Source organism: Eptesicus fuscus, chromosome 2, assembly GCF_027574615.1.
Source record: "Eptesicus fuscus isolate TK198812 chromosome 2, DD_ASM_mEF_20220401, whole genome shotgun sequence".
NCBI classification, from domain to species: Eukaryota; Metazoa; Chordata; class Mammalia; order Chiroptera; family Vespertilionidae; genus Eptesicus; species Eptesicus fuscus.
Genome location: NC_072474.1, coordinates 89180622 through 89197665, shown reverse-complemented (window position 1 = coordinate 89197665; position 17044 = coordinate 89180622). Strand labels below are relative to the sequence as shown.

At 34.9% G+C, this 17044-nt stretch overlaps 1 protein-coding gene across 1 annotated transcript in view; it reads right to left on the bottom strand.

Moving 5' to 3' along the window:
• GABRG1 (gamma-aminobutyric acid type A receptor subunit gamma1) overlaps positions 1 to 17044 on the bottom strand; it is a 43347-nt gene that overhangs the window by 13049 nt on the left and 13254 nt on the right. Inside the window, exons 2-5 of the mRNA XM_008140269.3 lie at positions 15300 to 15448; positions 11897 to 11964; positions 2903 to 3123; positions 2118 to 2200 (exon numbers count right to left, since the gene is read on the bottom strand). Of these exons, the coding sequence (XP_008138491.2) occupies positions 2118 to 2200; positions 2903 to 3123; positions 11897 to 11964; positions 15300 to 15448 (521 nt within the window). The remainder of the gene's footprint in view (positions 1 to 2117; positions 2201 to 2902; positions 3124 to 11896; positions 11965 to 15299; positions 15449 to 17044) is intronic.

Genomic DNA, 17044 nt, shown 5'->3' with positions numbered 1-17044 from the left:
TGTTACAGTTGCCATATCAACATTATCCAAAGACAAATTTTTTGAAATTCTTCTTCACTGTTCTACTATACTATATGTCAAAAAATACCCCATACAATTTATGTGTATATTTTAAAGAATAATGATAATTCCTATAACTCCACATAAATTAGGAAATAGAACCCTGCTAGCATCCAGGAAATCTCATATGACAACCCCAATATAGCATTTCCTCTCCCAACTAGAGGTAAACACTAACCAGCTTTCTTGGGTAATTCTTTAATTTTTTTGTAGTTGTTATAGATATTTTGGTATGCATTTCTGAAAAATAGTTTATTTTTTTTAACTCTATTTGATTGCTGCTTTACTGAATGTATTATTTTATATTTTACTTCTTTTAATATATTTATGCAGTGGATTTTATTTTTTTTGCAGATTTTTTGTATAATGATTTTGTATCCTGCAACTTTACTGTATTTATTTATTGTTTCTAATAGTTTTTTTGGTGGAGTCTTTAGGGTTTTCTATATATAGAATCATATTATCCACAAAAAGTGATAGTTATACTTCTACCTTCCTTATTTAGATGTCTTTTATTTCTTTCTCTTGCCTTATTGCTGTTGTTAGGACTTCCAGGACTATCTATATATATAAAAGACTAATATGAAAAGTATCCCCTCGGGAGTTCGACCGGGAGACCGGGAGTTTGATCACTTGCTATGACGTGCACTGACAACCAGGGGGCAGTGGGGAATGAAGCAAGGCCCCAGCTGGCAGCCGGCAGCAGGGGGAAGGAAGGCCCCAGCCAGCAGCCAAAAGGCCCCAATCAGCCCTGATCACCTGCCAGGCTTAGGGACCCTACCTGTGCAAGAATATTGTGCACTGGGCCTCTATGTTGAATAAGAGTGGTGAGAGTGGGCATCCTTGTCTTATTCTTAATCTTAGAAAAAAAAACTTTCAGTTTTTCACAATTGATTATGATGTTAGCTGATGGTTTCTCATATATGGCCTTTATTATGTTAAGGTACTTTTCTTCTATGCCCATTTTATTGAGTGTTGTAATCATAAATGGATATTATATCTTATCAAATGCATTATATATATCTATTTGATAAGGTCATATGATTTTTAATCTTTTGTTAATGTGATATATTATATTGATTGACTTGCATATGCTGAAACATCATTGTGCCTCCAAAATGAATTCCACTTAATCATGATATATTAATTGTTTAATGTATTGTTGTATTCCATTTGATAATATTTTATTTAGGATTTTTGCATCTGCATTCATCAGAGATATTGATCTATAGTTTTCTTTCTTGTGTTATCCTTGACAATTTTTTATATCAGCATTATGTTGCCTCATAAAATGTTAGGAAGTATTGCCTCTTCATTTTCTTTGGAAAAGTTTGAGCAGGATAGGTATCAAATCTTTTTGAATGTTTGGTAGAATTCACTGGTGAAGCCATCTGATTCTGGACTTTTATATTTTGGGAGGTTTTTGATGGTTGTTTTAATTTCCTCTCTGTTGACCAGTCTATTTAGATTTTTCCAATTCTTCATGATTCAGTCTAGAAAGGTAATATATTTCTAGGAATTTATCCATTTCTCTTAAGTTAATGAATTTGGTGGGATACAGTCTTTCATAATGTTCTAGTATGAACCTTTGTACATCTGCGATGTCTGTGGTAACTTTTCTTTCATTTCCAGTTTTGTTTATATGAGTTTATATGAGTTTTCCTCATTTTTCCTTAGTGAGTCAGCCAAGGGTTTGTCAATTTTATTAATCTTTTCAAAGAATCAGATCTTTGTTTTGTTTTGTTTTTTTTTGTGTGTTTGTTTTTGTGTGTGTGTATGTAGTCCTTTTGTTATCTATTTATTTTAATTTGGCTCTAATTTTTACTATTTCCTTGCTTCTGTTGATTTTGGGTCATTTTTGTCCTTCATTTTCTAGTTCTTTAAGGTTTTTTACTTGAGATTTCTCTTGTTTCTTGAGATAGGCCTGTAATGATATAAACTTCTCTCTTATTAGTGCTTTCACTACATCCCAGACGTTTTGATATATTGTTTAGTCATTCTCATTAGTCTCCATATATCTGTTGATCTATGAAATCATTATGTATTTTATCACTTACAGCTTGAAAATTCTAGTGGACAGGAATGTTCATCCATAGGAAAGTTATGAAGCTGAAGATAACATTCTGCATTAATTGTCAATCTATTTAGATGGAAAAAATAAATATTAAAAATGAGACATAATTTCAAGTATTGAAAATATTTTCTCTAATTATCAAGCATAATTTTGGCCTATAATAATGAACTTTGATATACTAGGAAATATTAATTCTATAATCTTGAAGTCTTTTGTGGCAATATTATAACATTCATAAGTGAGTTAGACAATTCTAACATTTCCCTCTCTAGCCAACTAAGCTACCTCTGTATCCGTTTAGTATAACTTTTTTTTAACCATTAAAAATTTGTGCTTCAGGAGACCAATACACATACATATGGGCTTGTGCATGTGCACACACACAAACAATTAGCAGAGTGTACATGGTTAAGTATGATAAGTTTTTCTCTTAATTTATCATGAACATCTTTCCATTATGGGTTATCCTTAAGAAGTAGATATATTCATGACAATGAATTTAGATAAACCCTAATCTTACACATGAGCATTCATTTAATCTTTTCTTAAGGGATTTTTTTACTACATTATAAAAAATCACTGTGTTACTCTGAGCTTAAACAAGAGTTTGTTTTTTTTTTTAATGTTACCATGCTAGATTTTAATGTATAAAAGGAGCATCATAGTTCTTACTTACTCTGCAACTTTAAAAATGAGAAATTCATGAGTTGACCAAATATTAGTATGAAAAATAAGTTAGAGCAATGACACTTTTTAAAACAGTACTACCTTAAAGTATATAGGACTCGTCCATCATTCCAAATTCGAAGTAGACGATTAGGAGTCGTTATCCAATGAGCATCAGATTTTCTTGAGTTTCTGAAGAAAGTGTCAGGAATCCAAATTTTTCCAACCATATTACTGTTAAGTACAAGCACTTTCATTGTACTATTGAATTTTAAACGACTATCAAACCAGGTTTGGGCAAAAATAATATCAATTGTGTATTCCTGAAAGACAAAAAGAAGAATAATGACTTGTAATAGCAAAGCCACTCTTTTACATGTTTTCTTTAGATGTTTGAATTTTTATATTAAAAAAGTTTCTTTAAGTTAATAGCAATTAAACTTGGTCTTTTGGGACAAAAACAAAACAAAACAGAATGTCATAATCCAAACCTTTTTTTAATTGTTTACAAGAGTCATGTAAAAATAATCCAACATTTCTAGTAATCACTGCTGCTTAATGTGGCTTTATTTTTTGGAAATTTTATTCAAGACTTTATAATATGTTGGATATTATCATTAAATACAAAAGCAAATCATCTTAATGTTAACAATTATATTACTTTTGTGATATTCACATAGTGCTTAAGTCACAGAAAACAATATGAAGTATAAAATTAAGATGCTAATATTCACCAAATTACCTAAAAGCCCTTACATTGTTTTTTTTAAATATATTTTATTGATTCTTCACAGAGAGGAAGGGAGAGGGGTACAGAGCTAGAAACATCGATGAGAGAGAGACATCGACCAGCTGCCTCCTGCACACCCCCCACCAGGGGATGTGCCCGCAACCAATGTACATGCCCTTGACCGGAATCAAACCTGGGACCTTCCAGTCCGCAGACCGACGCTCTATCCACTGAGCCAAACCGGTTTCAGCCTTACATTGTTTTCTGTACAAAAAATTAATTACGATTACTTAGATTACTCTTTTCAACTGTTTTAAAGCAAAGACACATAAACACACATACCACGATATTCTTGTGTTATCTTCACAATAGTTATCGTTCATGCCTATCCTGACCTCCTGCTTCTCAGGCTGGATGTATTTTCTTTGGGAGAAATTATACTTGATCCAAACAGCCTCTTCGTCTGACACAACTGATTAACCATTCAGAATCTAACAGTGTAACCTGGGTTAATGACATGGTTTCTGGTTTTAATAGTAAATGAAATAGAAAGAAGGCTCATGCTCATTCTGATGAGTAGATCATCAGTAGATATGGTAGAATTTGTGCCAGAATTTTTTTGTTCGTTGGTATGTAGTCATGTGGCAGAAACAGCTTAAAATAACGGAAGAGGCATACATATGTGCCAGGATTATGGGTAAGCAAAGATCCAACATTGGTTGCTAGAGGAAACCTCATGCTACTTGGTAGGGATACTTGGCTGCAGTATTCCTACCTAACAGGGCGTTAAAAGTGACACTTGATAACTACCTAATCTAGGGGTGGGGTTTATCAAGCAGCTGTGAATTTTCCTTAGGAGTAGCTGACAGAATCTTCTTTAGAATACCTGTTTATAAAAGTGCTAACCACTGTTGAAAGAGCTATGACTTCCAAAGGGTCACATTCTCCCAAGCAGAGAGGACATGTGAAAACTTTTCTATTCAAAATTATCCCCTCAATCCAGGATCAAGAAGAGAAAGATGTCTTGATAATCTGTCCTTCCCATATCCATAACAGAGGTTAATAATTCCAAGGTCTTTTAAATTACTAATCCTTAATAAGTGTCTCACTAAAATAAGAAGGTCATTAAAGTTTGTGCCATTTTATATGTAATCGAAAATACAATTTTGTTTACTCGTTTGTATTAGTGTAATTTCCAGAACATGATTAAACTGTTCTTGTACTTCATGTTCCCATTTAGAGGTTATAATAAGCTGCATAATAAGTAAGCAAAGGAAACATGAAAAGAAAATTCCATTTATCCAGAACAAGTGCAATAGCTTCTAGGATAGACATTTGGAGATAAGGAACAGGGCTTTTAACATGTGAGAGCCAATGAACATTATGAAATTTACTTTGCTTCCTTGAAAGTTAGTTGAGAACACAGCATTAGTAAGTAAAGATGAAGAAGTGAGTCATTTTGATTTCTAACTCCATTAAGTCAAACCGTAATTGATGAAAGTTTATGTAGTGTAGTCTTCCCATTACACTGTCAGCTTTCCAATTATGCATGTGTCTCATACTTAACTAGCTAATTCGATATTACTGTCTTTCTAGTAATGAAAGAAAACTTCATATAAAATGCAGACCTGCCTAAGAAATTATTGTAGGTGAATAATTTCATTACAAAATTTGGTTGATTGTGATCTGGTCTTTCCACCTGGAAATTAATCTCTCCCTAAACTATCTATTCACATGTCTGGATATTATGAGGGGCCAGATAATGGTTAGCAGCAAATCAAATCTAAGGGCTACAGACATGTTGAGAAAAGGTACAAGTGTAGTTTGCCAGGAGGCAATGAAGTGTCAGTCTTGAGTCAAATAGAGTCTGGAGAAAAAAATCTCTCTTCCTCAAGGGACCTCACTCAGTCCTTTCTCTTAAAGCTTTCATCTGATTGGATGATATCCGCCTACCTTATAAGGGATCATCTGATTTACCTAAAGTCTAGTGATTTAAATGTTAATTGCATCTAAAAAATGCCTTTACAGCAGCATGCAGAATTTATTCATCAAGCCAAGCTTGATGTCAGAACTACCAAGCAGTACAAGGTCCATTTTACCACATTAGCATGCCTACAAATCCATAAAGACAAAATTGTAACTAACCCGGGACTCTCTATCTTGAAAACAATTCAAAATAGACACCTCTAAAATCTGACTAAGATGTATAAGAGGTCTCAAAGGTGTAAGTGGAATGACAGTTGTGATATAATGAGTGAAAAGACACAATACTATAAAATATGCATAATAGTATGGTATTTAGTAAAGCTATCTACATAGAGTTATTAAATTGGAAGTAGCAATGGTGAATCCTGGATAACAACAATCTAGAATATTTTTTTTCTTTCACTTATATCAAATTTATAACTTTCCCATACTGGACATAAATTCCTTCTATAATAAACAGATACATTATTTTTATGACATTTGTTTTCATAAAAAACAGCATGAAGTCATCATTTGCAACTTAAAATATATTTGGGCTCATACACAGCCTTTTTCTTGGCCTTTGACCTTCTGTATTGCTGTATTTTTCATTGTTTAGCCGTTCTCCCCGCTAGGTTTTAGCTTCTCTGAAGGAAGGAAGCAATATATTTTAGTGGGAAATAACCACCTGTAACAATATAGGTAATAAACACGTGTAAGGCAAACAAAACCATGAAATAAGAGAGAAATATATTTGTTTATATCAAAAACTAATATCATTTTTATATTATTTGAGGATCAGAGGTTAATTTAATTTCAAATTCTAAGATCTTTAATGCCATATAAATGGGTAAATGAACATATTGAGTAAAGAGGCATAGAAATGAAAACAACACTATTCATTTATAATTTCTTATTTGATCTCTTGGTGTTGAATCAAAATGTACCTATATTTTATATTGTTTTAAAATAAAGCCTGTGAAAAGAACTAGATTTAAGTAGCTAATGCCAAAAGTAATATGTTAATGCAATATAAAAAAGTAAAGAAATTAAAACTATGGTAATAAGCTTTAAAGTATTGTACAAACCAAGAAAGTAAAGTTTAAACTGTTAAATATAAATTCTTTTTTTTTTCAATTACTTTAATTCATCAGATCTAGAAAGACTAAACTCCTTCTCTTCCCCTCCATTAGCATATGCAGGTCAATTATTCAGATAGGAAAAAAAATCTTGTTTTTTATGGATTTGCTAACTCACAATTTCTCAAATTAATATACCTATTAAGAAGTAACAGTTTCCAGTTAACAGAGTATAAAGAATAAACAGGGTTTATTTGATATGTACAAGCTAAGTTTCAGATTCTATTTTCTTAAATCTAGAAGCTGCAATAACAAAAAACTAGAGGGAAGGAACAAGAGGTACAAGCAGAAAAAGAGAGAGAGAGTGATAAACATATTGAACATTAGGACTCATTGCACAAATCATGCTGAAGAAATCTGTTCCTTAAAATTGAAGAAACTCATGGAGAAAAATTTGTCTGTGAGCATCAGCTTCTCTAGTATATTTAGAATGTTTGAACACAGTTATATGTCTCAAGGTTTTATTACCAAAAATGAGGTTGATATAACAAGAGAAAGCAAAAAAGACTTAAAAGTCATTTCTCACCATATTTAAACAGATTATTAAACTATACACCTACCCGCCCTCCCCACACACACACACATTTGATACTTGGCCATCCCACTTGTAAAACCACCCTCTTGCTTGCTTAATTATAACCAAGTCTGCCTGCTTGATTGCACTCACATTCAAAGCAATTTTGTTCATTTGATGAAAACTGAATTTTAATTTTTCTGTATTATTTAGTTAAAACAGTCTTCTATGTAAACTGCTCCTCAATAATCCCTAATACTTCTCTTTTAATAAACAGTATCAAACATTCTTAATTTTTTCCTGTATGTACTTTAGTATCACCAGTTTTAATAACAGTTTAATTTAATTAGTCTTTAAAAAAATGATCACTGTCCCAGGTCATACGTGTGTAATTATGTCACTGGGAAAATGAATCTTCAGTACTATGAAATTTTTATATAGTTAGATCATCATAAATGGCTCTTGGTACCCATTCTTGTCAAATATCTCTGGAACACTAATACAGCCTTGAATCCTATTTCTGTTTATTTTAACAAGCATATATTTTTCTTTAATGAATTCATTAAAATGGAAAACAAAGGCCCAGAGCAAAAAATACACAATTCATGAAACTGTAGACTTCCATATGCTCTAACAGGCTTATTTCCTCTAAGCATTGGTTAATTAAAAATGAATATTTTAAGGTTCTCCTAAAAAGAAAATTAACATTTCAGTTATACATTGTTTTATGAAATCTCATATTTGCATAGTGTTAAATAATATACACAGATATTTAGTATGATTTGTCTTTACAATAATCAACTGGTTGTATAGGAGTTTGCTTTAAACAGAGCTAATATTAAAAATTTCAGTCAAACGTTCTTTTTTCTTGGCTTATTTGCCTCTGTTTTATCATAATTTTCTTGCCAACATTGGTATTTTATTTACTACATCAGCCTCATATTATGTACAGATTCCTTAAATGTACATATTCCTTAAAGTCTGATACTCATTTCTTTTTTTCTTTTCTTTACAAGATTGTTTTCTCCATGTCTCAGGATTTAGCTAATTACTGACAGATATTTGCTCCAGTGCTAACATTTTTCTGCGAGTTAGCTTCTAATTTCAGACTGTCAAATTCAACTTCTCCACAGCCTACTCATACTCATTTGCAATGAGGTAACGGAGATGTCCGGGTGTGGCCGCAGTGCTCTCAGTCAGCGCAGGCAGCTGTGAAAGTTCATGACAATCACATGAACATCATATCGAGTAAGAAAAAAAACAAAAAACATAGCCTGACTATAATACCATGAGAATGAGCAGACACAGGCGCTTGTTAGGTATGATGACTACGCAGATATAAAGGGGTTAAATCCTTGTAATAAAGAAACAATTTGACTGCTGTAATATCGAATACGTAAAGTAAGGGAGCAAATCAGCAAAATCTTAGAGAATTCTATTCAGATGGTGCTATGGGCTGAAGTGTATTGCCACAAAATTCATATGAAGCCCTAACTCTCAGTACCTCAGAATGTGAAGTACTTGGAGCTAAGTCTTTTAAGGGGGTTATTAAATTACAATAAGGTTATTAGACTGGGCCCTAAGCATATCTGACTGGTGTCCTTTTAGAAGATAAAATTCAGACACACAAAGAGACACCAGGGATGTGCTTGCAGAGAGAATAGTTCATGTGAGGACACAGCAAGATGGTAGGCATCTGAAAACAAAGGAGAAAGGGTTTTAAGAAACTAAACTTGCTACAATCTTGATTTGGGCTACTGTGTTTCAGAACTGGAGAAATAAATGTCTGTTGTCTGAGCCACCTAGTCTGTAGTGTGTTGTTGTTGTTTTTGGTGATTTTTTTTGTTTGTTTGTTTGTTTTTTGCTGTCTTGAAAGACTAACAGAGATGACAAAACTCAAGGGAGATGAATATAAGACATTACTGAGTCCACTAAATGAGTCCTAGTAAGTAATTTGACTCACAGAAATGGGATTATTAGGGTTTAGGGCAGATCATTTTTAACCTATTTTTAAAATTTTCTATGGGTTCTATTGGAGGAGTTAATTATGTCTTTAAATCAGTAATAAAATGCTATTCTTTCAATTTATAAAGATAAAACATAAATAACAGCCCAAGCTGGTTTGGCTTAGTGGATAGAGCATCAGCCTGTGGTCGGAAGGGTCCTGGGTTTGATTCCAGTCTGGGGCACAGGCCAGGTTGCAGGATCCATCCCCAGTAGAGGGTGTGCAGGAGGCAGCCAATCAATGATTCCCTCTCATAATTGATGTTTCTATCTGTCTCTCTCCCTCTCCTTTCCTCTTTGAAATCAATAAAAATATATTTAAAAACCACATAAATAACACACTTTATCATTTTCCATCCTAAATGACCTTCCTTTGAATTTTCTCTCCTTTCATCTCTCCCATATCTACCGCAATACTCATCAAATTCTCTTCTAAGTGAAGTATGTCAAAATCATAAAAGTAAACTACATTCCCACTATGGACCTATCAACACATGTTGCATGTCTATTCCTATAACCCATGTCTATTCCTATAACCCATATTATGTCTTCAAGGACCTGTGACAAGAAGTGGCATATGAGACCAATTTTGAGGATGGAGGAGGGATGTAAAATTCAGTTGTTATTTCTTTTCTACCTTCACCATTCCATGGAATTTCATCTAGCAAAGACAACCAGAAACACCTAACTGCCAACAGCAGTGGGCCCAACTTCATCCATTTTTCATTGGATTATCACATATCTGGACAATTGATTATTAGTTCCTTCTTCTTCATAGTCTTTAATTTTTCTGATTATATAATATCATCTGTTCCTGGTTCTCCTCCTACCCCTCTCACTTTTACACATCCCTTTTTGGCACCCCTTTTTCTTCCATCTGTATTTTATATACATTGATTTCATTTTAACATCTGGTCCTTAGATCTGTGTCCTTCTTCATTGCCATTTTCTCCTGGATCATTTCATGTAGTATTGAGGTTTTAAGTATTCTGTATTCTGCTTGTCCCTCTTCCCTTCCCATTTACATCTATATTCACTCATAACCTCTTCCCTGACCAGCAGACTTAAAATCCAAATAATTGCTGGACAGCTCTTCTGGCACATATCTATATTCCCTGTTTCTAAATAGTAACTCTACCATCTGCAAAGTCTTCTCATTTATATACCTTGGAGTCAGCCTGTGCACAACCAATGAAACTCTAAAGTCTGAAAAGTTCACTCATCTAGTATTTCTTAAATGTACTAGTGTCTTCTCCAGCTCAGTTGCTACTACTCTAGGTAAGGCCTTCATGATCTATTGTCCAGATTAATGCAACAACCTCTTAAGTGGTCACTTTAATGCTGGCTTAGCCCCTTACATCCATCTTCTATGTTTTTGTAAGAATGGTCTATTAAAAATATAAATCTGTAGCCCTGGCCAGTGTGGCTCAGTTGGTTGGAACACCAACCTGTACACAGAAAGTTTGAAAATTCCATTCCTGGTCAGGACATAACCTAGGCTGTGGGTTCATTCCTGGTCAGGGCCCTTATGAAAGGCAACCAGTCAATGTTTCTCTCTCTCACCCCCCTCTTTCTCTCCCTCCCTCTCTCTCTCTCATCCTCTCACTCTAAAATCAATAAACATATCCTTGAATGAGGACTATATATATATATATGTATATCCATGTATATCCTACCTAATAAAAGAGTAATATGCAAATTGACCCCACCTCTGCTACAACCACAAGCCACGCCCACAAGTCACACCCACCAGCCAATCAGGAGCAGATATGCAAATAAACCCAATCAAGATGGCTACAGCCACAGAGAGCAAGGTTTCCCAGGCAACGGAGGAAGCCAAGCTTTCTGCCTGCCCTTGCAGGCCTAAGCCTCCACTCAAGCTACAAAGTTTCAATTATAGAAGGTAAACAAATCCAAACAGAAAAGGTGCCAGCCATGGAGCTGGAGAGAGCAGGCCAGGGTTGCCCCCGGCAATGGAGGAAGCCAAGCTTTCCACCTGCTCTGGCTGGCCTAGGCCTCCACTCCAGGCTACAAAGTTTTAATTATAGGAGGTGAATTAACCCCAACAGAAATGGCTGCCAGACACAGAGCGAGCAGGAGGCTTGGCTCCGCTCCAGGCTACAAAATTTCAATTGTAGAAGGTAAATAAATTCCAGATATCAGGGCCTCTGCTTGAGTTGCCAGGGGACGTGGCTGGCCTGCAAACCACCACAGGCCCCTTGCTCAGGTTGCCCCACGCCCCAAGGGAACCCCCATCCTGATCCGGGACACCCTTCAGGGCAAACCAGCTGGCCCCCACCCCTGCACCAGGCCTCTATCCTATCTAATAAAAGAGTAATATGCAGATTGACCATCACCCCAACACACAATATGGCTTCCCCGATGTGGTCAAAGATCCTGCCCCCATGTGGACACAAGATGGCCACCACAAGATGGCCAGCAGGGGAGGGCAGTTGAAGGCGATCAACCCTACAGGGGAGGGCAGTTAGGGGTGACCAGGCCAGCAGAGGAGGGAAGTTGGGGGCAAAAAGGCTTGCAGGGGAGCAGTTAGGCATCAATCAGGCTGGCATGGGAGTGGTTAGGGGGTGATCAGGCTGGCAGGCAGAAGCGGTTAGGGGCAATCAGGAAGGTAGGCAGGCGAGGAGTTGGGAGCCAGCAGTCCTGGATTGTGAGAGGGATGTCCGACTGCCCGTTTAGGCCTGATTCCATGCCAGAGTTTTGTTTTTTTAATGTTCATTACTCACCATATTTATGGGATCAACTGGTCCAATGCTGTTTACATAAATATCAGTTTCAATTACTGTGGGCCTCACTGCAAAACATCAAAGAAAAAATGGTCAAGGACATGACCAGAGGTTTCATTAAATAGAACTTAGTTATAAAAAAATCTAAATGAGTATTACTATTTATTTTTTAAATAATAAAGCATCCCTCACTAGAAATTAAGAAACATAAAATTTTACAGAAACATAAGCACCTTTCAGTTTACAAATTGATTTTACGATGCATATTTTTGACTGAAAACATCCCAGTGCACAACCTAAAAATATTTTTAAAATACCTAAATAATTTATTAAATCCAAGGAAGTGAAGTCAATAAAAATTGCTAGATAATCTTCTCTATAACAGTCATAGAATTTTAGAATTTGCATGGATTTAAGAGCCTATTGTTTTCCTAACCCTGTTCTTCCCTTGTTGTTAACAATATTTCTGTAGGTTTTTCATAATTGGCTCCAGTTTAAGGTAGATTTTTACTTAATTCTCAGGGAGTATATGTTATGAATGTCACTATGAATTTCATGTTTATACATACCATTTGTGTTTTTACAGTATGTTTTTAAGGCATATAAACAGTATTTTATATTCTATCAAAATGTGTAGCACAGGTCAGCATTACAAACATCTATCAAATGATATAATTAAATAATATCCATAATCTTGCCATATTTTATTATAATTTAGGCTTTCAACCTTTACCAGGTATTTTTGGATCCTATAATGAGATTTACTGTAATAATGATAATTTCTACTCATAAGATTTTTTGTTTGCTATGAGAAACATTCTCACATAGTTTCTTTTATCCCCTTTTTCCCACAAAATATGATATAAGTGTTTTATTCTATGATATATCAAATGCTTCTTGCGGAATATCTGTAAAAGTTTCACAAAGTAGACAAGAAGGAAAAAAATTATATATATCACAGAGTTTTATAAAGAGAGTGCAAATGAAATAAAGCAGAAAAAACAAAATTGTAGTATAAAAGTTTCTAAGGTAGCATGTTATTGGTAATATCTACTCAGTTCTCCTTTCTAAGTTTTGATTTCTCTTCCTGGCCTAGCATTTCCCACTCTTACAATTCCGATGCTATGTTCCCCCTGCAGCATGCTCCTCCTCCTCTAAATCCTGGCTGAGTCTGCCTGTCTGAGCCTCTGTTCAGTCCTGTGTCTCCCTGTCTCTGTACCTTCCAGTCTGGCTGTGCTCCCAGCCTAGCAAGCTTCAGTGGAAAACCTGAAGCATTTTGAAACACAGTGCCTGTACAATTACATGACAACATTTAATCTTAACCTCTGCAATAAAAAAAAAACAACACACAACACTACACTTAGAAACCCATAACATTTAAATAGTTCGTTTTTCTTCAAGCAAAGAAATTATTTTATGGCATACATATTTCTTAGCTAGAAAAAGAAATGATTTGTTAGAAATGGTTTTAGTACAAAACTATAGGTTTATAGACCTATACATGACAGTGTAATTTTATCTGCTATGCAACAATTCAATTTCTTCAATAAAAGTAGCTCATATGATTTATACAAGGTTTTGTAATTTAACTTAAGCTAATGACTTCTGAGAGGAGGTGCTTTAACCACTTGCCATTTATTTTGACTAGCTATGAATTGCAGCCAATAACTATAATGTAATTAAGCAAATTATAGCTAGATTTACCGAATGGTTCTTATGAAAGTCAATTAATAACTAGGCAATAGGTTTATTAGTTTCACTCCTAAGTATATTCCTTACCATTTATAAGCAATTAAGTGCAACATACCAGTCTTACTTAATTAGGTATTTTCAGTTCATTTGATAAATCAACAAACACTGACTACCTGTTCTTTATTTCATGATACTAAGGACTGAATAGTTCTATGCCAAGAAGTTAATGATTCCTGAGGACATTTTTATATGTAGGACATACTTTTCACAACTACAGTGTAGAAAGTTTTAGATATGAGTGATATATCCTGGTTTTCTGATATCAAAAGAAATGTATTTATACAATGTATTTACACTTGCATTGAAACTTCAAATATAGAGAATTAAATCTAGTAAAATATATTTAATACTTCTTTACAGGAAACACTAATAAAAAAGAAATATGTACGTTGAACAACATATAATGCTCATGAATTTGGTATAATAAAAATTCAATAAAGTGAAGATTTCAATTTCCCTATAATTGGCCATATATTTAATGCAATCTCAAAAATAATATTTGCTGTTTTATATATTTTGTTTGTTTTAAGGACTTGGTGGAGGGGTTTGGAAGTTAATTATGTTATAAAATTTACATATAAAGGCAAAGAACCTAGGATAGCAATCTTTTTTTTTTTAATATATTTTATTGATTTTTTACAGAGAGGAAGAGAGAGGGATAGAGAGCTAGAAACATCGATCAGCTGCCTCCTGCACACCCCCTACTAGGGATGTGCCCACAACCAAGGTACATGCCCTTGACCGGAATCGAACCCGGGACCCTTGAGTCCGTAGGCCGACGCTCTATCCACTGAGCCAAACCGGTTTCGGCTAGGATAGCAATCTTAAAGTAGAACAAAGTAGGATTAGTTATACTAGATAATAGAGGCCTGGTGCACAAATTTGTGCATGGGTGGGGTCCGGCCAGCAAGGCGGAGGGGCCCTGAGCAATTGAGGGACCGGCCCCACCCCCTGGTCAAACTCCGGTTGAACTCCCAGTTGAGGGGACAATTTGCATATTACCCTTCTATTATATAGGACTAGAGGTCCAGCACACGAAAGCACACAAGACCCAGATCTGCCGTGCCTGTGGGAACCCAGGCCTTACCACTCGGAGCCAACAGGAACCCAGGCTGCTCAATGCAGAGCCGTGGGATCCCAGGCCATGCTGCACAGAGCCGTGGGCCCTGCCTTTGCGCCGCATGGAGCCATGGGCCCCGCCTCCATTGCGCAGCTCTGACCGGTTGTTTGGTTGTGACGCCATTAGGGCCTCACGACCTCAGGCCTTTTATAATATAGGATAATATCAAGGATTATAATTCTACATTAATTAAAACACAGTGTGACTTTGGCACAAAATTAGAATTCCTGTGTCTCAAATGTTCTCTTTTAAAAAATATCTCTCTAATCCTTAGATAGTTCCATTAAACTTTGCTGTGGCATCTTTCATTGTAGCAGTTGTAAAATAATTACATCAGACATGTTTACATGCCTTTATTCTCACATCAGACTATGAACCTCACAAACTAGTGCTATTCCAATTAATACTTGTCATACCCAGCACTCTAACATACATCCGACACTCAAGAAATATATGACCTAAAATTAAAATAACATCAGTAAATATGGCTCTTATAGTCCCCAAATCTCAGAAAGATAACTGAAAACTTACCTCCTATATCTGGGCGAAGTTTATTGTCATAGCCTTGCAGCAGTGAATTGAGAATTTGTGTTATATCTCCTTCATGAATCTTTGGTGCCAAGACCCAGGTTTTGTTCACTGTTAAATCCTCATCATCTTCATCATCTGCTTTATCGACACTAAATAATTCCGAAAATAAAATGAACGATAGGAAGTTAACCAAATTGCGTATTTAAAAAAATAGTTCAAGATTATTATACTTTTGTTAGGGAATAGTAAGTAAGAGGGGGAAAAGAATTAGAAATATTTTATACTCAGTAAGACTAGTGTATTCATTATATGAACTCTACTAATATGACAATACTCAAATGTTAAAAATTTATTACAAGAAATGTAACACATAAAATAAAGTGATATTAAAATAATAAAATAATTATTGGCCATCCCCACAAGGGTCATTAAAGGCCATAGAAGTTATGCACTGAAAATGTGAATGCTGGGCCTAGGTTTGTGCAGGACACAATCTGGACAGCCATAGTGGTGACACTAAATAACCACACCCCAAAATAAAAATTAAAAGATAAATGAATACAGGTATAGTTGTAACATTAGTACGATAAAATGTATAAAAATGCATGCATACCAAAGAAGAATTGAGGAAAGATGAGTGAAGAAAGGGTTGAAGTAAAAAGAAATAACTATTGGACACATCTATGCTTATTCCTTTTAAGTTAGAAGAATGGAGACATCTTTTTCCAAAAACTTCATCAAAGGTTGTCGTATCATCAGATCCAACATGGGTGACACCCTTCATGTATATTTGGGGGGCAAGACTCTCAAATTTTAGACTGAGAAGTTAGAATTTAGGGACCAAATAGCCTACTGCCTTTATAATGCAAAGTAGAACCCTGGAAACAGCGGGGAACTAACCAAGCACAACCCTGAGAATCAAGCTCTCACTCCCCAATTAATGCTTCCTGCTAAGAATGCAGCTTACTTCTGAACCGTGGTAGAAAATGAAGTGATTAGATATTTATCTACAATTCATCATAAGTAACAAGCTACTCTTACTTTAGTACCTGTAAGTAACTCCATCTTCATTCGAAGAAGATAATCTGGGACTTAACACACCCTACTTTAGTAAACCTTAGTCCTCCAGTGAAAAGGGTCAAAACACTAAACACTTATACTAGTAAAATCAGGTAACTTCATTCTATAATTATTTACATATATTTCAAAGATTGGCTTCTGTCCAGTAGTGAATATGCAAGTTTATGTTATCTGCAGTTAATCTTTCTACATTATCCAGTCAGACCTATTTTGCTTTGGAACTTAAACATCTTATCAAATGCAGCTCCCACACCATTTAAATTTTTTAAATTCCAGTTTTATTCAGATATAATTGACATAGAATATTGCATAAATTGAAGGCATATAACATAATGATATAATATATGTGTATATTGAAAAAAATGATTACCAAAATAAGTTTAGTTAAGATGCATTCTCTTCATCCTTAATGAGTACAAATTAGCATTAGAAATTATAACTTAAGTTTACATTATTTGCTATCTCATTTTATCTTCACAATAAGTCTACTGATAGTCAATATCAACAGATAATGTAATGCATTATTCTTCTCAATATTTCTCCTCTCCTTCCTCTCTGCCCTGTCAGAGAATTATACTTTCCATTCCACTGACTTCTAACTTAGACATATGGCTTGAAATGCTCCTTCTTGCAAGAGGATTATACACCCCTGTCGCACTGAACTT